This window comes from Protopterus annectens, chromosome 10.part0 (genome assembly GCF_019279795.1).
Source record: "Protopterus annectens isolate FY-2018-M chromosome 10.part0, PAN1.0, whole genome shotgun sequence".
NCBI lineage: Eukaryota > Metazoa > Chordata > Ceratodontiformes > Protopteridae > Protopterus > Protopterus annectens.
In genome coordinates, this window is record NC_056744.1 from 391,774,633 (window position 1) to 391,797,132 (window position 22,500).

At 36.9% G+C, this 22,500-nt stretch overlaps 1 protein-coding gene across 1 annotated transcript in view; it reads right to left on the reverse strand.

Moving 5' to 3' along the window:
• Positions 1–22,500, reverse strand: part of TRMT1L (tRNA methyltransferase 1 like) — a 741,948-nt gene that overhangs the window by 634,154 nt on the left and 85,294 nt on the right. Inside the window, exon 2 of the mRNA XM_044085311.1 lies at positions 672–959. Within this exon, the coding sequence (XP_043941246.1) occupies positions 672–959 (288 nt within the window). The remainder of the gene's footprint in view (positions 1–671; positions 960–22,500) is intronic.

Below are 22,500 nucleotides of genomic sequence, written 5' to 3' on the forward strand. Positions count from 1 at the left end.
AACCAGTTCCAGATCATTACAGCCTAATCAACAGGCCAAACTACCATGGGTATTCATCTTCCTACTAAAAAGGACTGTGAACTAGACTAGCTGGTAATGAGAGATGCATGCTGCCAGAATAATGACAAAGGTAGAGGCTTAAATGTGAACAAAATCTAAGGGGATGGGACAGGAAGATTCGAACTGATGAATGCAAAGCTTTTTTTCAATGGCCCAATTGCACTATATAACTGAATTAGCCATGAGGAAATTAAATTAGCTGCTGACATTGCTTAGGTCGTAGGATACACAGCAATATATGTGAAGTATAATTTCATAAATGTGAACTTGTTACTACAGTTTGATTACTTTTACTTTTATATAAATGTACATTTGCCTATGTCACAAATATAATTCAATAAAGGTGTTTTAAAAAAAGTTAGTTGCTGGCATTTTGAGGTAGACAGTGCACAGATCATTAACTGTATAAATGTCAAAAGATGGTTAGAGGTAGCAAACCAGCTTTCAACTTGTAAAACACTACAACAAGGGAGAACTCAGTTCCATCTCAATCCAATCAGAGAAATGTACAACATTTCACTGAAAACACTTACTGTGACTTATGTAACAGCAGGTGAAGTATTTAGGTAAAACAATCTGCTACATCCTATTCTTTTATACACACAACCTACCTTCCACATTATGCACACCGGATGCTTCCTCATTAGATTTGAGCACAGGCTCGACTACTTGCTCATCCTCTGCTCTAATTTCCCCTTCAGACTGCACCATGACTGGCTCCTGACTCTCTGTTTTTGTCTCTTCCTCCAAACATGCTGAAGACTCCTCATCTCCTTGTCGAGTTTCTTCGCTGGTCTGATTCGCATCAATGGAATCTTCATTTTGTACTTTTTTTCCAGGGAAGGTTGGCTCAGTCTTCCCATCAACGGCTTCAAAATTTCCATTGGTGGTAAGGTCAGCTAAAGAGAGAGAAAGCAGCACTAACTATTAAGTCACAATTATACAACATTGTACACACCTTGCTTAATGTAGGCTTATGAGGACACACCCAATGAATCTCAGAAAACTTGCACATAAACCATTAGCTATGCATAACAGCTTCAACCACCTGCAATACATAAACATAATATTTACTGGTAATAAAGAGAATGACTGCAAGTCAAAACAACAGAGTATATGTTACTTCAAAAGAGGTTGATAAATTTAATGTATCCCACTTTTTTAACAAAGGATAATGGCTAGCTCACTTTTTATAACAATATAACTACTAAGCACTTGTTGGGTGTAGACTGCAAGCTTGCAAGTAAGCTGTAAGGTTACAGCATACAAGTGAAAAAGGGTCAACTAGGATTCTCATAGAAACATTTGCGAGGTGCTCAATCTGGCAGTTTTAGCACAGAGGACTAAAGCTAGGAGCTGCTTTCTGTAGCTAGGATACAATGTTAGATTCCTTCCATCTTAATTTTCATTTATTTTTATTTTACATTTGTTGACCGGGCTAGTCTAACTGGATATATGTCATTTTCAGTAGAGGCCCAGGGAGATGGGCTCCAAGACAGATAAATGAAAAACTTAGTAATCAATACACAAAATATGACTAAATAAAAATATTCATAATAAACAATGCAGATTGCAGGTACAACAAGAGAAAAAAAAATGACTAAACAGCAGCATTCATTGTACACAATGAATATTACAGGTTACAACATAAAATTCTGAGAGGACAAAAACAAAGTACTTATAGTGCAACAATGCTTATACTATACAGTATGCAGGTATAATACATAAAAAGAAGAGACTAAAGTCAAAAGAGAATACAGGTTAATTATATACAAATAAAAAAAAAATATTCTTCAATAGGAAGTATTTAGAGAGACTGGACACAGTGTAGTTTAGGAGGGAATCTGTATTTATAGGTAAAAGAATATATACTAGTTCATGAGTAGTCTGGGATAGGCAGAGCTAAGTTTAATCAGATGGATAGATGCCTAGTCAGGTTTAGTACAGGGGCACAACCAGCGTGTTCTAAGGTAGAGTTTCAGTCTGTTTTTGAAGAGTGATAGAGAGGGAAGAGAAGAAAGGTCACTGGGGAGAAGATTCCAAGTTTTTCCAACAGCATTAGAGAAGAGAGATTCACCAGCCTTGTTGTTAGGTTTAGAGATATGTAGAAGATTTTTGTGTGAGAAACGTAGAGATTTCAGATTTGTATATGGAGTGATGAGGGTAGATAGAATAGGAGTACTGGAAGGTTTATACAGTTTTATGGGCAATGGTTAGTTGATAGAATTTAATCACATTTTGTAGTTGAAGCCATTCAAGCTGCTTTACATTTATGCAATGGTGGGTTCTGTAAGGGTTTACTGTTGCAAATCTAGTGATACTATTGTAGGAAGTTTCCAGTTTGCTGAGGTTATTTTTAGAAAGGTTAGTAAAAATAGGTGAGGCATACAGGAGAGTAGAGCTTAGATGAGTGTGAGCTACGGTTGTTCTTGCTCTGGGGGAAAGGTAAGGTTTAATCCTATAGAGGGAGCCAAGTTTTTTGTTGACAGTTTTTATTGTATTGTTGATATGGATGTCAAAGTTCAGATTATCAATGGTGATACCCAATAGGTTGGTGGTTGGGTCTGGTGATATAATGGTACCATTAGTGGATGTAACTGAGAAATCAAATGGAGAGGACTTGTGAGTCGGATTAAAGAGGAGGAGTTCGTTTTTTTGGGATTCAAAAGAAGGCAACGCTGTGTAAACCATTGTTCAACTGTGTTAAATGCCTTCTGGGTAAGAGATAGAAATTAAGATGTGGATTTGGCTGAGCATATAAGTGTGGATTCATCAGCATATTGTATGCATGTGGCTTGGGGGATGGCTAGATGAAGGTCATTAATAAATATTGAGAAGAGAAGGGGTCCTAGTATGGACCCTTTGAGGGACACCTTGGGTAACTGGTTGGAGGGTAGAAAGAGTCTTATGCCAAATTACTGCCTGTTGTCTTATCTAGGTAGGACTGGAATCAGTTTATGGAAGGTGCATCTAATGATAGGGATTTGAGTATGTTGATGAGAATCTGATGATTTACCATGTCAAATGCTTTGGACAGGTCAATGAATAGTGCTGAGGAAAGGTTATTAAGGTTGCGTTTTTTGTTTATGCAATCTGTAAAGGAAAGGAGGGCAGTGGTAGCGCTGTGTGAGGGTCTGAAACCATGTGGACGGCTGGAAAGTAAGTTATTTTGTGTTAAGTGGTCAAGTAATTGCCTATGGATGCATTTCTCCATGATCTTTGCCAAAGGTGAAAGAAGGCAATAGGGTGGTAGTTGGAGAGCTCATTGGAGTGTCTGCATTTATGGAGGGGGATAATATGAGAGACTTTCCATAAGCTAGGTATGTGACCTTCGGTAATAGTCCTATTGATCAGAATGGAAACAGGATAAGCTATAGCTTTGGCTGATAGCCGTAGAAAATCAGCAGGTAGTTGGTCTGTTGAGGGAGAGCATGGTTTTAGTTTTTGTATGAGGGTTAGAATATATGTAGTTGGGACAGGTTGCAAATGAAAAGGAGGGGGTGAGGTAGAAACTCGAGTGAAACTATTAGGTGATAGCTGACTAGCTAGTGTTTAGATAGTATTAGTAAAGAAGGTAGAATGTATTGGCTGTATTCATGGGATTATTATGGTCAGTATTTTGAGGGTTAGGTGTGGTGGATTGACCTGGGTGGAGTAATTTGGTTAATGCTAGTCCAGAATTTTTGTGGGTTGTTTTGATTAGTTTGTTGGAATTGTAGGTAGTAATTTCTTTTATCAGAGAGTATAGCTTTCTTAGTGTCATTTCTTAGCTGTCTAAAAGTTTGTTGGTCAACAGGGTTTTTAGTCACTCTCCATTTGGCCCAATGTTTATTTAAGGTGCATTTTGTGTTTGGTTACTTTTGAAAGCCATTGGGCAGACTTGGTTTTAACTCTAATTAATCTGGTTGGAGCATGCTGGTTGAGAATGGCAAGGAAGTTAGAGATAAAGTAATTGATGGCTTCTTCTAAAGGGAGGTGTTTTAAGGGAGACCAACTGCAAGCTCTTAGTTCTTTTTCGAATAGCTCAGGGTTAAAGTTCTTTTTGGATCAGATAATTTTGACAGATGTTGGATTGGGAGTACGGGTTTTGTGCCTGATGATATAGGTAAGTGAGCAGTCACTTATATCATCAGGGAGGGTTCCTGAATCATAATTGTGAGGGTGATGGTTTATGAGAATCCAATCTAATATTCTTGCTTTCTGGTTAGCTTTATTGATCCTGGTGGGGGATGTAATGGTTTGAGAAAAAACATATAGGTTAATGTGGGTTGTAGGGAGGCTGCTACAACAGCAGTTCCAGTCAATGTTTATATCTCCTCGGATTATGGTTTATTGGGGTAAGTGTTGGGATAGCCAGCAAAGAATATTTTCCAGGGTGGCAATGTTATTACCAGGAGGAAGATACATACAGATGATATAGATGGATTTGGCTTTGTTAATATGAAGTCTGGAGATGAGAATTTCTGCATTGGAATCAAGAGGTATTTTACAGTGGTAGATAGTTAACTAAGTCTGATTTAAATAGAATAACTCTAAAATACGGAAAACACAGGAACTTGGTTGGTAGTTTCCTAGGGTTTATTCACAACTCCAAACTCTCGACAACAGCAGCAAACCAGTAAATACAGTCTCCAATACAATCCCACATTAACGCTTTTCAAAACCACTGCGTTTTCGTTTACAAAGTATGCACTTCCTCAGATGAATAATGAACTCTCTTAACCATCTTTATATACTGTCACTAATTTATTAATTGATTAATTGGTGAATTGATTAAAACTGTATTAAAACAAGTATCATTACACTTATTCAAACACATTTAAATAAAAAATATATAATATATATATATTCCATCCTAGAATTCATTGTTTGAATTTACTATAAAGTGTTTGAGTCTGAATACTTTGATGAATGTATTAAAAAACTTATTTAAAAATCCACATTTAACATATTAATAAAAACAGAATGAAAATGTCAGTAAAAAAATGCAAGCATATTTCCTTATTTAAACCTTAAGGCCATCTAGTGGTCATTAGAATTACTACATTACAAATTGTAATGCCATCCTGTTTTATAGGTTCATAGGTTCATAGGTTTATACTAGGCTATCTGCCCTAAGGCATTTATAAGCCTAGCCCAAATTATTGTGGCTTACGCCACCCTTTAAGTGAAAAAAAAACTGTGCCCATTAGTTTGTTGTGCCTCTGTCCAGCAGTGAAGGTGCTCTGCCTCACCATGGACCGGGATTTTTATTCCACAGCATAGGAGTCTCTGGTGATAAACCTATCCCTCCAGCACCGTCCTATTATATCCCGCTGCTAAGGTTTAAGTACAAAACTATTTTGTGATTTTGGGATTTGTGGATTTTTTGAGGGTGGAGCATGTCCATTAATTCGGGTTGGTTGTGGCCAGCGTATGCAGGGCACATGTCACCTCTGACGGTATAGAGCTGGTTATCCTTTTGGTGGAAACTTTGGGGTCTCTCAAATTGCTGCAGATGTCGTGTGAGATACATCCCCGAATGGGGCATTGTACTTTTCGATCATTGATCTGAAGAGTGAAAGGGAGGGAACCTCACTAGATCTGGATGTGAATCCTTCCATGATCAGGTGGGCAATGTAGAAGGTCTTTCTAACCACTTTAGCAATGTGAGGTCAAAAAGGCCACCGTAACGCCTGGTCCCCCCCAGGTGATAACCTCTTCTGTGCTTAGTGGATTACTACCTATGTGGTAGCTTGAGGTGGGTTTGTTTTTCTTCGAATATGATACCCATTTTGGCGTTTTTCTCAGGCCATGGCTCTGGCACCAATATCTGTTTCCGTGAGTCCCTTCTGGAAGGATATCAAGCTTTGTTTATGAGTATGATCCTCTCCATAGCTTCTTGCTACTAGACTTTGCTATATGGAAGGGGTACCAATTACCAGGGTCCGTAGAGCGTGGAGTGTGTGGACAGTTGCACAGTGATGCCGTGGGCGTATCCTGTAGTAGGCTGGATCCTGCTGCCTTGAGGATTAAACAGCTGCCTCATTATAGGCTAGTTTTCTCACAGCCGAGGCGGTAGCACACAGGTGTGGACAGCAGTTTTAGTCCTAGAGAGCAGCTTTAGTTTAGGCAGAGAAGATGTCCGGGGAGGCTACATAAAGTGGGATAGTTTCGGCTGATTAGGGGGAGAGTTTTCTGAAGAGGGGGGTTTGCACTGAACCTGTCTGCCAGTATGTTGGCAATGTCTCTGGGTTCAGTGATTTTTGTATCATTTTGGACTATTTCTGAGCATATTCGTGAGTTTCCACCCAGGTTCCTGGCTGAATGAAAAGGCCTTATGATGAGGTGTTCATAGAAGGCATTTGTAAGGGCTTCCGCAGCTTGGGTTGCGGTTTCCTGACTCAGGGCCTTGAAGGATACCACACCAGTCATGAGTAGTGTGTGTTAAGCTTGCTAGAAGTTCTTCACTATGGTCAATTTATGAACTCCAGGAACCGTGGGGCTAGAAAGTAGGGCTTGAGAATGTTCCTCAGTCTATATTGCAGTTGAAGTCACCCAATATGATGGTGTTTGGAGATACATTTATATCCTTTTTGCCTATTGTTAGTTGCACCTGGATGGTTTCGAAGGCTTCATGCGCCAACCCAACCTGGAGGTGTGGTATCAACTATGAATATGGATACACCTCCTCCTTTTGTGGTGGGTTTCTGGAGTTTGGGACTGGAGCATGATATGAGAGTAAAACCTAATAGTGCGAGGAGGCTCTAGCACAGACATCGATGTTCTTCATACTCGAGTAGGCCTCTCAGTCGTGCAGTGTTGTATTTGGCCTTAAGGGCTGACTGCTTTGGCACACTGCTTTTATGTTTATGTGTTTGCTGTGGGGTGGTGTCTTGAGGTAGCAGTCGTGGTGGGTGTGGCCTGCTGGAGCCTCTGCTGTTTGAGTAAATTTTTACTCAGAGCCTCGGTATTGTGTGTTTATGTGTTTGATTCAGTGGAGTGGTAGCATTTATGTGAGGCTGGCAGATTCACCAGCTGGACCGAGAGGAGATTGGACACTGACCCTTTTGGACATGCTAAATAATAATGTTAGGAAATCCTTAATTGAGAAAACAAAGGGCCAGTGGGGGAGTGAAGTGTAGTGCTTTTAATTTTTAGTGCTGACTTATAGTGGAGTAAGTGCCAGGTACAAACAAACAACAAGTATATAAACAAAGCTAGATTCAGGCTGCCTGGATCTAGTCTATGCTAGAGCAAAAGGTGAAAGATACAGTTCAAATATTCAGGCACTATAAAGAAAATTCCCAGCTCAGAAGGCAGAAGTCCAGCTTCTTTCTCCCACAAGAGTGCAGACCAAAATAACTGGCCTGAAGCCCAAGTGCCTAAACCAGAACTAATACACTTGGACACTGGGCTCTCAATCAGCAGTTCCCAACTTAGAAGGATGAAAGCTACCTGTCCTGCCACCACAGTGCTTGCCACAAACCTTCCTAATGTAAAACAACTGGTCTGAAGCCCAAGTGCTTAATCCAAAAGACTTGAATGATAGCTACACTTTAATCAAGTTACAACCAAGCAGTAATAAATACCATGAGAATGTCTGGATTAGTGCTCAAGTTACACAAACAACCAGTCTAATATAGGACATTCAAATAATGTGTTAAAATTAGGTTAAAAAATAGCAACTTATTAGAAAAATATGTATACCCTCTACATTCAAATAGTTTATAAAAAGTTAAAAACTAAAGTTTAATAGTTTAATTACCCTTAATATCGTCTCATTTTAATTTAATTCATATTATTGCATAAACATTTGTAAATATAAATAAATAACCTCAATAAATATATATATATATATATATATATATATATATATATATATATATATATATATATATATATATATAAAAAACAAACATACTATATTGCACATAAAGGAAAAATGTGTTAAAACTTGTTGACATTGTAAAAAACTAAAACTTCGCAATTTGGCTGCCCTTAATTTAAGCAGAGGTAAAATACTGGTATGCTCATTGAGCCCTGGTGGGTTGTATGATTCAAGTGTCATTTGCCACCATAGCTCCCTGTACTCCAACTTTTCTTCCCAAGGCCCTCCTCTAATATCTTTATCTGTATGTTCAATAACAGAAAAAAGAAAACTAGCTTGATAACATTCTTTGCTATGTTTGTACAAAGCGTTGGTTTCCTTTCCATTTTTAATGTCATTAAAATGTTCAAATATTCGTCTTTTTAATTTCCTTTCCGTCTTTCCTATGTAGAAAGAAAAACATTTTGTACAACTTGCAAAGTACACTAGGCCCATAGACTCACAGTTATAAAAATGTTTATCATTTACTATCACTCTATTCCTGCTCTTAATATTAATTTCATTCCCATTAAGAATATACGTGCATTGGGCACATCTACCACATTTGTAAGTGCCCTTTCTCTTTCTTTCTTGTGAAATTGCAGTATGTTTATTTTCTAAAATGTTCCTCATACTTCTGGAGTTTTTATACACAATCTTAACAGGGCCCTTGTTGATCTTATCTAAGTCCATTAATTCTGTGAATCTATTCCATTCATTACAAAAAATGTGTCTTATTTTGTTATTAATAGCATTATACTCTAGAGTGAGGGCTGAATGAAAATTATCTGTGTTTATTATTTTACTTCCACTTTGTCCAGATATCTTACCACTGTCAGGTCCCTTTACTATAGGTTTGAATCTAGTCTTGAATCTAGTCTCTCTTCCATTTAGGACTTCCTGTCTAATGTCTCTAATAAGCTTTTCTGGGTATCCTCTGTTTTTGAACATATTTTCCAACAAATCACATTCCGTCAAAAAATCTTCATCATTGCTGGTCATTCTACATCCTCTCACGTATTGACCTTTAATAATATTCTTTTTTACGTGTAAAGGGTGTAAACTATCAAAATGTAAGAAGGAATTACAGTATGTTGGTTTCCTAAAAACTTTTGTTTCTAAACCTCCTTCTTTCTTATAGATGTCTATATCCAAATATTGTAACACATTCTGGGAACTTTGATATGTAAATTTCAAAAAGTTAGTTGTACCATTAAGATATTCCATAAAAATTCTTAATTTTTCTTCAGTCCCAGTCCAGAAAATTACAATATCGTCCAAAAATCTATGGTAGCTTATCCAGGAAGAGCTAAATACACTATTCAAAACATATTCCTCTTCCCATTTTGCTAAAACCAAGTTGGCGTAAGTGGGGGCACAAGCTGCCCCCATAGCTACTCCCTGGATCTGCTTGTAAAATTCACCATTAAAGAATAAAAAGTTTTTTTTTTTTTTTTTTATTTAAATATGTTTGAATAAGTGTAATGATACTTGTTTTAATACAGTTTTAATCAATTCACCAATTAATCAATTAATAAATTAGTGACAGTATATAAAGATGGTCAAGAGAGTTCATTATTCATCTGAGGAAGTGCATACTTTGTAAACGAAAACGCAGTGGTTTTGAAAAGCGTTAATGTGGGATTGTATTGGAGACTGTATTTACTTGTTTGCTGCTGTTGTCGAGAGTTTGGAGTTGTGAATAAACCCTAGGAAACTAGCAACAGAGTTCCTGTGTTTTCCGTATTTTAGAGTTATTGGTTTTATTCCACCACCTTGTCTTTTGGTTATTTGTGAGTTTGTGGATGGATAACCAGGAAGTTCCTGCAATGTCGCAGGAAGACCTAGGGTTGACACGTAAGCTGATTGGCCAGCTAACTGAGCTGGTCAACCTCCTAACTCCTATTGCTTCCTCCTTGGTCTGTACGCAAAAGTTGAATGCTGTTAACATCCCCGAAAGAACCGAAGGGTTGGTTTTACAATTGGTAAAACCTAATACTGTGAAGGAAATGGAGCTTATGGGTGCGAGAGGGGACGCCGGCTTCCGAATAGAACCAACAGAGGGTAGTTTTGATCCAGCCATTACCCCGAATGCGTTACAAAACAGAACGAGGGATGGAACTAGTAACTGTTCGCCTAAGGAGAAACGTGATGAGCGTACACAACGTGGTGCTTCTAATAAAGGTACTGTTTCTCCTATTAAGGAGATTGGTGACTGGCTACAACAAAAATACATTTTTAAAAACAGCGTGAAAGACGCTACAGTTAGACCGAACAGTAACACGTATAAAGACAATCTACATAACCTGTTTAAATTGTTGCATAAGCATAGGACTTTGAATGTAGAGAATTCTTATTTAAATGAATGTATTTGTAAAAATATTGTACCCAAAGGGTTAAGATTGTACAAATACCCTAATAATGTGGTCCCAGGTTCGCTATTTCACTCTGAACTGTTAGAAATTTTTAATCAGTGTGGGATAGAGATGTTGAAATTAATGGTAAGGGAAAATATCAGGATTCAAGATGACCTTCTAAAGGAAATTGAGATTTTAGATAAGGTCATCACTAGTGATCTAATGTTTTCTATAGAGGAAGAAAAAAATAAATATTTTAACATAAGAAAAGAGATAGATGTAAATATTGGTTGTGAGAAAAATTAAGAAAATGGAAAGGGACATGCATGAATATAACAACAAGATTAGCTATCCTAGTCCACCCTTTAAGAAACATTTTATAATAAAGGAAGGGCTAGAGTGGAAACCACTGAAAATTTAGACCCACCAGAAAGATTTCCATCCTATGAGGATGAATTCCCACCTCTCAGAAGATCTGAAAGAATTATGAACAGACAGGTGGACCGTGGGGAAAATTTTCAGTGGAGAGGGGGAAGAAGGGGCAGGGGGAAATATTAGATATAACCTCTGAAAGCAACCACCCCCACCCCCCAGCAGAAATCCATAAGGTGAACAACAGATGGACTTATAACAAGTTTCATATATATAATTTCAGTTATTTGGACCTACATAAAGGTCATTTTAACCTATTGTCCAAAGGATTAAAATACATACCTGCTACACAAGGTGACTTAGCCAAATCCTTAATTGAAATTAAACTATTTTTAAGGAAAATAAACCTTCAATTGGTGCTTCCTAATAAAGTTCCCCAAGACAGTGTAAATATTTTAAAGCATAGATCTACTCACAATCCCCCCTTCATCCTTTTTTGAGAAATTTGGAAAAAATAGTTGAGAATGAGATTAGGAAGGACGTATCAAAAGACCAAAGACCTCATCATAACTTAACTAAAGAAGAAATGAAAATTTTAACGGAACTAAAGGATGACCCTAATCTAAGGGTCATGAAACCAGATAAAGGGGGAGGTATACTTATAATGGAGAAAACTGAGTATGAAAGCAGGATGTACAAAATCCTTTGGGATAACAAATATCAGCACGTATCTAAAAATGAGATAAATATTGCCTACAATAATATAGATATAAAACTGAATGATATGTTGTTAGAAGGTTTAATCAATGGTGAGACTTTGGGTTTTTTAAGGGTGGATAAACCTAAAATTCCTATGATATTTGGTATACCCAAAATTCACAAGAGTGAGACAGATCCCCCTTTAAGGCCTATCGTATCTGCTGTAGGGTCAAAAACTCATGCCCTAGCATGTTAAGTTGAAAAAGGTGTGGATGGATAGGAAACAAATTTTAAAGGATTCATGGGATCTCTTAAAAGTTATTCCCAACATCAAAAATATAGGAAATATTGTTTTTGTCACAATAGATGTTATTGATTTGTTTTCCTCCATTCCTTATAATGAGGGCACTGGAATGTTTGAAGAAATTGTTTATGAGTACCCGAATTTGTCCAACAATGATAAACTTGTGAGTGTCTGGCTTATGGAAACAGTATTGCAGAATAACTTTTTATTCTTTAATGGTGAATTTTACAAGCAGATCCAGGGAGTAGCTATGGGGGCAGCTAGTGCCCCCACTTACGCCAACTTGGTTTTAGCAAAATGGGAAGAGGAATATGTTTTGAATAGTGTATTTAGCTCTTCCTGGATAAGCTACCATAGATTTTTGGACGATATTGTAATTTTCTGGACTGGGACTGAAGAAAAATTAAGAATTTTTATGGAATATCTTAATGGTACAACTAACGTTTTGAAATTTACATATCAAAGTTCCCAGAATGTGTTACAATATTTGGATATAGAAATCTATAAGAAAGAAGGAGGTTTAGAAACAAAAGTTTTTAGGAAACCAACATACTGTAATTCCTTCTTACATTTTGATAGTTCACACCCTTTACACGTAAAAAAGAATATTATTAAAGGTCAATACGTGAGAGGATGTAGAATGACCAGCAATGATGAAGATTTTTTGACGGAATGTGATTTGTTGGAAAATATGTTCAAAAACAGAGGATACCCAGAAAAGTTTATTAGAGACATTAGACAGGAAGTCCTAAATGGAAGAGAGACTAGATTCAAACCTATAGTAAAGGGACCTGACAGTGGTAAGATATCTGGACAAAGTGGAAGTAAAATAATAAACACAGATAATTTTCATTCAGCCCTCACTCTAGAGTATAATGCTATTAATAACAAAATAAGACACATTTTTTGTAATGAATGGAATAGATTCACAGAATTAATGGACTTAGATAAGATCAACAAGGGCCCTGTTAAGATTGTGTATAAAAACTCCAGAAGTATGATGAACATTTTAGAAAATAAACATACTGCAATTTCACAAGAAAGAAAGAGAAAGGGCACTTACAAATGTGGTAGATGTGCCCAATGCACGTATATTCTTAATGGGAATGAAATTAATATTAAGAGCAGGAATAGAGTGATAGTAAATGATAAACATTTTTATAACTGTGAGTCTATGGGCCTAGTGTACTTTGCAAGTTGTACAAAATGTTTTTCTTTCTACATAAGAAAGACGGAAAGGAAATTAAAAAGACGAATATTTGAACATTTTAATGACATTAAAAATGGAAAGGAAACCAACGCTTTGTACAAACATAGCAAAGAATGTTATCAAGCTAGTTTTCTTTTTTCTGTTATTGAACATACAGATAAAGATATTAGAGGAGGGCCTTGGGAAGAAAAGTTGGAGTACAGGGAGCTATGGTGGCAAATGACACTTGAATCATACAACCCACCAGGGCTCAATGAGCATACCAGTATTTTACATCTGCTTAAATTAAGGGCAGCCAAATTGTGAAGTTTCAGTTTTTTACAATGTCAACAAGTTTTAACTCATTTTTCCTTTATGTGCAATATAGTATGTTTGTTTTTTATCTATCTATATATATATATATATATATATATATATATATATATATATATATATATATATATATATATATATATTGAGGTTATTTATTTATATTTACAAATGTTTATGCAATAATATGAATTAAATTAAAATGAGACGATATTAAGGGTAATTAAACTTTAGTTTTTAACTTTTTATAAACTATTTGAATGTAGAGGGTATACATATTTTTCTAATAAGTTGCTATTTTTTAACATAATTTTAACACATTATTTGAATGTCCTACATTAAAACAGGATGGCATTACAATTTGTAATGTAGCAATTCTAATGACCACTAGATGGCCTTAAGGTTTAAATAAGGAAATATGCTTGCATTTTTTACTGATATTTTCATTCTGTTTTTATTAATATGTTAAATGTGGATTTTTAAATAAGTTTTTTAATACATTCATCAAAGTATTCAGACTCAAACACTTTATAGTAAATTCAAACAATGAATTCTAGGATGGAATATATATATATTTTTTTATTTAAATGTGTTTGAATAAGTGTAATGATACTTGTTTTAATACAGTTTTAATCAATTCACCAATTAATCAATTAATCAATTAGTGACAGTATATAAAGATGGTTAAGAGAGTTCATTATTCATCTGAGGAAGTGCATACTTTGTAAACGAAAACGCAGTGGTTTTGAAAAGCGTTAATGTGGGATTGTATTGGAGACTGTATTCACTGGTTTGCTGCTGTTGTCGAGAGTTTGGAGTTGTGAACAAACCCTAGGAAACTACCAACCGAGTTCCTGTGTTTTCCGTATTTTAGAGTTATTGGTTTTATTCCACCACCTTGTCTTTTGGTTATTTAAATAGAATAGCTACCCCTCCTCCTTTCTTGGCTACTCGGTCGAGTCTTAGTACGTTATATCCAGGTGGAAGGATTTCATTGCCTACTATGTGACTGAGCAAGTCACTTAAGTACTTCTCGGTTGCCCCCAGAAGAAGCATAATTTGTCTAGTGGGCTTATCTGATAACAAATAAATATATGAATACATACATACATACATGCCATACCTCTCAAAATGTCCAGATTTTTCCCTAATGTTTTTGGTACGTTCCTCAAAGTTTGCAGTCTTCTGGCAAATCAATGAAGACTAAAGTTGTTAAATAATGATTGATATATATATATATATATATATATATATATATTATATGTATATATATCAGAGTTTCAGAATTCACATCCTTCAGAAAATGCATGCTAACAAAAATCCTGTTAATCTAAAAACTTTCTAAAGTTTATAAGAGTAGTATTTAAAATGTCTCTATTTTTGGGCCTTTGTCCCCCCATTATTTTACGCTTTGTCTAGATTTCTTGCAACAAGAGGGTGAGAGGTGTGACGCATGCATACATACAATAACAGTGCATCAAGATGAAAGTCCAACACACTTCAAAACATAAGAATGGTTCCTTTCATGCTAAGCATGCAGTTCAAAAAATGTCCTCCCTCTTCTTCTTTCGGCTTTTCCTGGTTAGGAGTTGCCACAGCGGATCACCTGTCCGCTCAGGATTGTCCTCCCTCTAATGTTTAAAAATGTCCATTAGCTGCTCTTGTGGAAATCTTATCTGTGCAAGGTGCACCTTCTCATGTTTTGCCCAATGCCAAGAAATGTAGACTGATAGGATGACAACTAGGAGGGTTTGAATGCTTTAAGTAATAACTTGTCATCTTTAAAAACAGATCTGAAACAGATCTGTCAACATTTCCAAAGAGGAATAGTAAAAGGGATCAAGCCTGATGCTAATGTCATCTCAACCTTATGGTGAAAACTTTGCATTTGATGGAATAAAGAACTCTTGCAGCAAAATCCACCTGTTAGGGCAATGTCCCTAAAAGTGTTGCAATAAAAGGTCCTGGGTATTGGCTCAGGGTAGTTAAACATTCAGGAGAACACAGAAGCTGCAGCAATATTACAATGTTTGTTAAAGTTAGGCAACGCAAACCATGCCTCAGATGCACATATCTTGTTCAAGGAGACGTTCTTTAAAGAATGCCACAGCAGTGGCCACTGCTTGTAAGGATGGGACTCTGGAGCCAGAATTTTCCTGTGCTTATTGTAAGATACATACATGGTTAGCAAACCACTCAACGAGGCACTATATGGGCATCTGCTTTCCCTCTACACATTTTGCAAAGGGCGCATTTGCTGGTCCTTCTGGAAGGCAGCAGTATTATATTATTAATATTACATTGGAGAGAGCTCTGAACATCCACAGTACTGCAAGAGGCATTAGCCTAATACAGTTTAGCTAGAAATGAGTACATAGATATACTGGTATAAAATTATGGACAGAACTTACCTTGGTAATGAATGCCTTGTCCAAACAAGTATGTCATTTTTAATGAAAATTCAAAGTGGATAACTCATGTAACTTTTGAAAGTCACACTGCAAAAGTGAGAACAAATAGGAATACATTCTTCCAACAGAAAAGTTTTAAGTTCTGCCTTCACGGTAAGCTGAAATACAGAAAGCATAACTTTGCCCCAAAATGACATGATGGCCCAATGAAGGGGAAACTGGGGATAACTAATTGTAAATTGAAAAGCATCTTCCAAGGTTTTGAAATTTCAAGTGATGCACTTATTTGGCTATCTTCTTTGTCCCAGGGGTTGGAGATTGGCAATAAGTGTACATCAGCACTTTAGTTCTGGACTCTATTTTCTGTGTACTTGTCAGATCTATGTTGTTAAAGATCAGTTACATCAGTGAGCGAAGACGACCATGTTGCTGAACCAATGAAAAGTTTTACCTGCTTAACGTTGATCTTTCCAGGGAAAGGCTTCTGAAATGCTCCTAATACAGAGACAAGTTCATCTAAGAGCTCAGACTAGGACAAGAAGCAAGTCTAAGCATCCTGTCAATGTGTTTGATGTGCTTGACAGATTCTTGAAAAGGTTCGTGGGCCAGAAACTTCCAAACTGTGGAATGCACTGTACCGTATGTGCATATATGTATATATGTATTTGTGCACAGTGGATATATATAAAAAAAAAAAAAAAAAAAAAAAAGTATACAAATCCCTGTTAAAATACCAGGTTTGGTGATATAAAACAATTAGACCACAATAAATCATTTCAAAACTTTTCCCACTTTTAATGTGACCTATAACCTGTACAATTCAATTGAAAAATCTGTTAGGGGAAAAATATAAAAATAAAAAACATGCAATAAGCTGGTTGCATGTGTGCACACCTTTAAACTAATACTTTGTTGAAGCACCTTTTGACTTACAGCATTCAGTCTTCTTGGGTAGGAGTCTGTTAGCATGGCAAATCTTGACTTGGCAATATTTGCCCACTCTTCCTTGCAAAAGCGCTTGAAATTGTCATGCGAGGGCATCTCTTGTGTACAGCCCTTGTCAGGTCACCCCACAGATTTTCTGTTGGATTAAGGTCTGGGCTCTGGCTGGGCCATTCCAAAACTTTAATTTTCTTCTGGTGAAGCCATTCTTTTGTTGATTTGGATGTATGCTTGGGGTCATTGTCATGTTGAAAAGTAAATTCCTCTTCATCTTCAGCTTTCTAGCAGATGCCTGAAGGTTTTGGACCAAAAGTGACTGGTACTTGGAACTGTTCATAATTCCCTCCACCTTGACTAAAGTCCCAGTTCAGGTTGAAGAAAAGCAACTCCAAAGCATACTACAGCCACCACCATGCTTCACCGTGGGGATGTTGTTCTTTTGGTGATGAGACTTATTTTTGCACCAAACGTCCCTTTTGGAATTGTGGCCAAAAAGTTCAACCTTGGTCTCATCAGACCATAACACATTTTCCCCACATGCTTTTGGGAGTCTTGATGTATTGTTTTGCAAATTTTAGCTGGGCCTGGATGTTTTTCTGTGTAAGAAAAGGCTTCTGTCTTGCAACCGTACCCCATAGTCCAGACATATGGAAAATACGGGAGATTGTTGTCACACATTACACAACCAGTACTTGCCAGAAATTACTGAGTTCCTTCAGTGTTGCTGTAGGTCTCTTGGCAACCTCCCTGACCAGTTTTTGTCTGGTCTTTTCATCAATTTTGAAGGGACGTCCAGTTCTTTTGCAACGTCACTGTTGTCCCATATTTTCTCCACTTTTTGATGACGGTCTTCACTGTGTTCCATGGTATATCCAATGCTGTGGACATTTTTTTGTACCCTTCTCCTGACTGATATCTTTCAACAATGAGATCCCTTTGATGCTTTGCAAGATCTCTGCGAACCATGGCTTTCGCTGTAGCAGACAACTGAGTAAATGTCAGGAAAATCCTACTAGGACAGTTGAACTTTATATTTGGGGTTAATTAGAGTCTCTTTAATTGATGGCAGATGTGTACCCAAGAAGACTGAAGGCTGTAATTAAATTAAAAGGTGCTTCAACAAATTATTAGTTTAAGGGTGTGCACACTTATGCAACCAGCTTATCGTACGTTTATTTTTTATATTTTTCCCCTAACAGATTTTTTTTTTTCAATTTAATTATACAGGTTATAGGTCACATTAAAGGTGGGAAAACTTTTGAGATGATTTATTGTGGTCATTTTTTTATATCACAAAAGAACTGGCATTTTAACAGGGGTGTGTACACTTTTTATATCCACTATACATGTGTGTGTGTGTGTGTGTGTGTGTGTGTGTGTGTGTGTGTATATATACCATACATATTGCACTGAGAAGTGTCATTACAATGATGCTAGCAAAGATCAACAAGATATTTTTGGCAATATTAATCTGGATTTGCGATTTGTGAGAAACAACTTTGATTGGAACACTTTGAACTCATCACAGCTGAGTGTGCCTTCAGGAATTTTTGCAGTTAAACCCTACTGCGGTTCTAAGCATCAAATATTGCTTGTTCATATTTGCATTAATTCCAAAACCATGCTACATACAAGGTATCAGAATATTTAATCTTGAAGCATACATGATAGCAAGCAATGTACTGATATTTGACCTCAGTCAATGAGTATTTGTTAGAAATGTAAGGTGAAAAAAGGCTCAAGCCACACTCACTGGGAGTTAAAGGTACACACCCAAGAGAGCTGTACTGGAAGGAATAAGTTAAACGTGTGGCAAATTGTTTATGTGGACTGTGGAAGCATACCTCTCTCCCTCTTATCAAGAAATCTGGACAAACCCTAACAATGAGGAATTGCTTCCAATATACTCAGCAAGATGCCTTGTTGACTTTTTTTTTTTTTTTAAAAGTTTATTCAAGCCAATCAAGTAAGCTGATGGACAAGCAGTCTTGCCAGACATATAAACAGTATGCTAACCCCCCCCCCCCCTCCCAACGATAGCTACCAGTTAAGGCATTTATGCTGTAATTTTAATCCTGATTTAATATTGGAGGAGGAATGCACAGAACTGACTACTTATTTTGAGGTGGGGGAAGGTACTATTCCCCGATATGATACATATATCCTCAGGGACACTTTTCTTCTCCGTTTATTGTGAAGTGGTGTCTTGGTCAGCTTCAAGCATTAAATCTTGTACACAACTTATTTCTTTTTTTAAATAAAAAGTAGGATTAAATACCATTTCTGTCAGCATTTTTGTTCGGGCCATCACTTGATCAAAAGGTTGGAAAAAACCCAAATGCACCTCAGAACATCTCTAACCCCATGGCTTCTGGGTGCCTTGAAGATCCCATTTAGTTTATTTAAAGGTCTAATCTTGATCAATTAAGATGTGCTCAAAGGATGCAGTAAAAGAATTGAACAGTACAACTGAACAGCTTTCCAGGCAATCACTGGATAAAAAGGTAGTTAAACTAAAATGCACCCCAAAGCATCTAGAACCCCCATGACTTCTATCTCTGGCTTAAGGCACTGGTTTCTTCCCATTATCAGAATGGAAACTTGCTTAAATAGAACATGTTAAATGAAAGGATAACTGTAGGAAAAAATGAAGAGTCAAACTGAGAAATAGGAAGAAAAAAGTAATCTGGACAGTGAAGGTAGGCCAGGATGGGTTAGGCGGCACCATGCAGCATTTTCATCTAAGCCCAGCCCTGCAGTGTAAAAGTGGATATAGGAAAAATTATGGTGAATTATTGCACTTCACTATATAAACAATATGCAGAGGCTGAGAGTTAACACAAAGGAAATGACAACATATTTTAGACAATTACAACCAAAGTAAAAAGCTGGGTATTAGCATCAAAAATGAAGAAACTCAAAATTAAACACAATGAGACACACCAGAATATGGAACAATGAAAAGGAAGAAGAAAGAAAACTAGAATAGAGGGAAAACCCTAGGAGGTGATGAAATTCCAAAGTGTGGAAAAAGGAGCAAGAGATCAAGTCTGGCTGGCACTTTTTAACAATGCTCCCTCCTAAACACACCTTTACTGAATTATCACTTGTGACATAGGCAAATTTACATTTATATAAACGTAATCAAACTATATTAACATAAACATTCTTGGCATATATTGCTATATATCATATAACCGAAGTAATATTACATAAATTATTCAATTCCTGTTTTTTTTTTTTTAAAACAAGAAACATCCTCATCACTTACTATACAGGCAATCACGCATTTATATAAATAAAAACAAGCCACACAAAACAATCCTAGTCACAAGCATTTTACATCACAAACCATACTAAACACACTCCAAGTTGCAAACATTATACAGTTATACTCTACCCAATCCTTCGCACAGCTCATTTAAGTCTTGCTGCCTTTCAGGCCTCATTCCTCCCTTGTATGTATTGTTCCCACAATTCCCATTTTTCCTATGTAGTTTGCGCCTACCCTTTTCCAAAAAGACCCCAATTCCAGTCGTTTTACATCTGTTACTATACTCATTAATTCCAGTATAGCTGGTTTAGATTCCGATTTCCATTTTCTAGTAATTGTTTTGGCAGCCACCATTATTAGACACAGCAAGGCCTTACCATGACTAGGCAATTCCAATTCTGTATCAAAGCTCAGAAAAATCATCTCCTTCATCAGACCAGTCTGCTAACCCATCATCTCAGACAGTGCATCCCGCAGAGAATCCTTAAAGTCTGTCAATTCACCACACTCCTAGAAAATATGTTCCTAATTATCTCTTTCGTCCCCTTCACACCTCCAGCATTTAGAGTCTACCTGAGGAAAAATTCTCTGGAGTCTACTTTGGGTATAAAAATATCTATGTAAAATTTCCAGGCAAAAATCTAAAATCTTAACTTTGTTGGCCATTTTGGAGGCATGGGTGGTGCTGCGGTAGCATTGTCGCCGCACAGTTAGATGTTGCCCGTTCGATTCTCAGTTAGAGCGTCTTCTGCGACATGCGTGAACGGGCGTTCCTTCATTGAAGGTTGTGCATTAGGCCCGGCAAGCCAGCACGTAAAACTCTACTGCCAATCATTAGCGGACCGGAGTTCCGCTGTGGCGACCCCTAACCTGGAAAAAGCCGAAAGACAAAACAACAACAACAACATATATCCTCCCATTGTTTCGTTGCGAGTTGCTTATCCAATCTCTTCCCAATCCTTTCTAACCCCCTCTGATTCTTATAGTCATCATGCAATATTTTATATGTTGTAATAAATTATTCCTTTCTTAATGACTGCTTCTGTTTTAGATTCTATTAAAAACTCCACCAGTGCTGGTCTTTCGTTTAGGACCCCCCCCATATTTCTCATTGCCTATACTCTGCAACAATCCATGCTAGGGAAGGCAATTTCTAACATGCAGCTCACATAAATTCTTGGCATCTTCCCATTCTATCATCTTTTCCTCTCTAGTTATTTCCTCCCAATATCCTGGTTTCTTTGCCAGTTTTCTCCAATAAACTCTGGCCCCCTCTGCCCTATTGTCTGTATCCCTAATTGCAGTTATCCCTATTGGTAAAATCTCCTTTCGCCATTCCCTTGTTTGTTTACTTCTTATATAATATCCTACATGGATTGTTGTTATTCTCCTTAAAGGCCTGCATCCAAAATCCCAGTCTCTCCTTGTTTCTTGAGCTTCCCCCATGTTTCATCATCCCTTTCCACTTTGAATTATAGTTTTCTGCTTGTGCTATGTATAGGAGTCAATTGTACAGCTCTGAAAAGCCCTTCAAATTGGGTAATCCCAATTCACCCTGTTCTACTGGAAGAATCAGCTTATCCCACTTCACTCCCGCAGTCTTCCCCTCCCATCACAGAGTACGTGGAAATGTGATGGATAGCCATGTTACAAGCAGCTAGAGAGTCTCGACTTAATGGTGTGGTCCCTTTAAAACGGGAATTCAGAAGGCAGAGACCAAGATTTGGCGATTACCCTTTAAAAGGCTCCAAAGGAACAGGAAACAGGATCGGAAGAAGGCCGATTAAGATGAAAACGCTCGTCCATTGTTTGTTTTTGGATTTCTCAGATTTACTTGCAGGTTTTTACTTTGTTACTCTTGGGAACTAAAAAACTAAAATCCAAGCTCAAAGTTTGTGTCTGATTTTAACAGTTCTGACTGGTAACAAGACCTTTTTATCCTAAACTGTTATTCTCATCTTTATAGCTTTTCCAGCTGGAAAAAAACACAGAATGTTTTCAGAGAACATTAACTACTGCCAATTTCTTTTTTCCCCCCTCAACAAATCACTCTCCACCAGACTGTAGTCAGTTTCTCTATCAGATTGTTTCCATTGAAACGAAGACTAGCTGCAGAATTGTTACTGAGCTTTCAAGTATTTGCTAGGAAAAAAAAGTCACATAATATTCAATGTTCTTTTTCATTTACTTGCTCTCATTTAAAACTTAATAAAAAATAAATTCCATTTAAGGTCTTTAATCCATTCATTTCCCCATGCAAGAATGAGAAAAAGCACATTAATTTTTCTTTTATCATGCTTTTTAATCAGGCTTTTTTTAATGCATTGCAGTGCCTACATTTCTCAAAACTGAAGAAGAGAGACGGAAAAGAGAAAAAAAAACTGAACAGCAACACCTGTTTACAATCTCTATTACACTTAAAAATAACTGAAATAATTACTTTATAGCATGTAAAGAAAACCACATAACAGAAAATTGGTACTATTTAAGAAAAAAACTCTCCCTTCTCTTGCCCTCCCCAAAACACTTTTCCAAACATTAACAACGAAGTACAGCATATGCTTTTGAGTCCCCAACAAGTCCAACAAATTCTGAAAAAGTCCAATATTTCCAGATTCTCTTGTTCTGTCACATTTCACAAATTATTGCACTGTAATCCCATATTAAGTTACTGATTTTATTACTGTTAATCTCCGAAATCCTGTTTCACTTC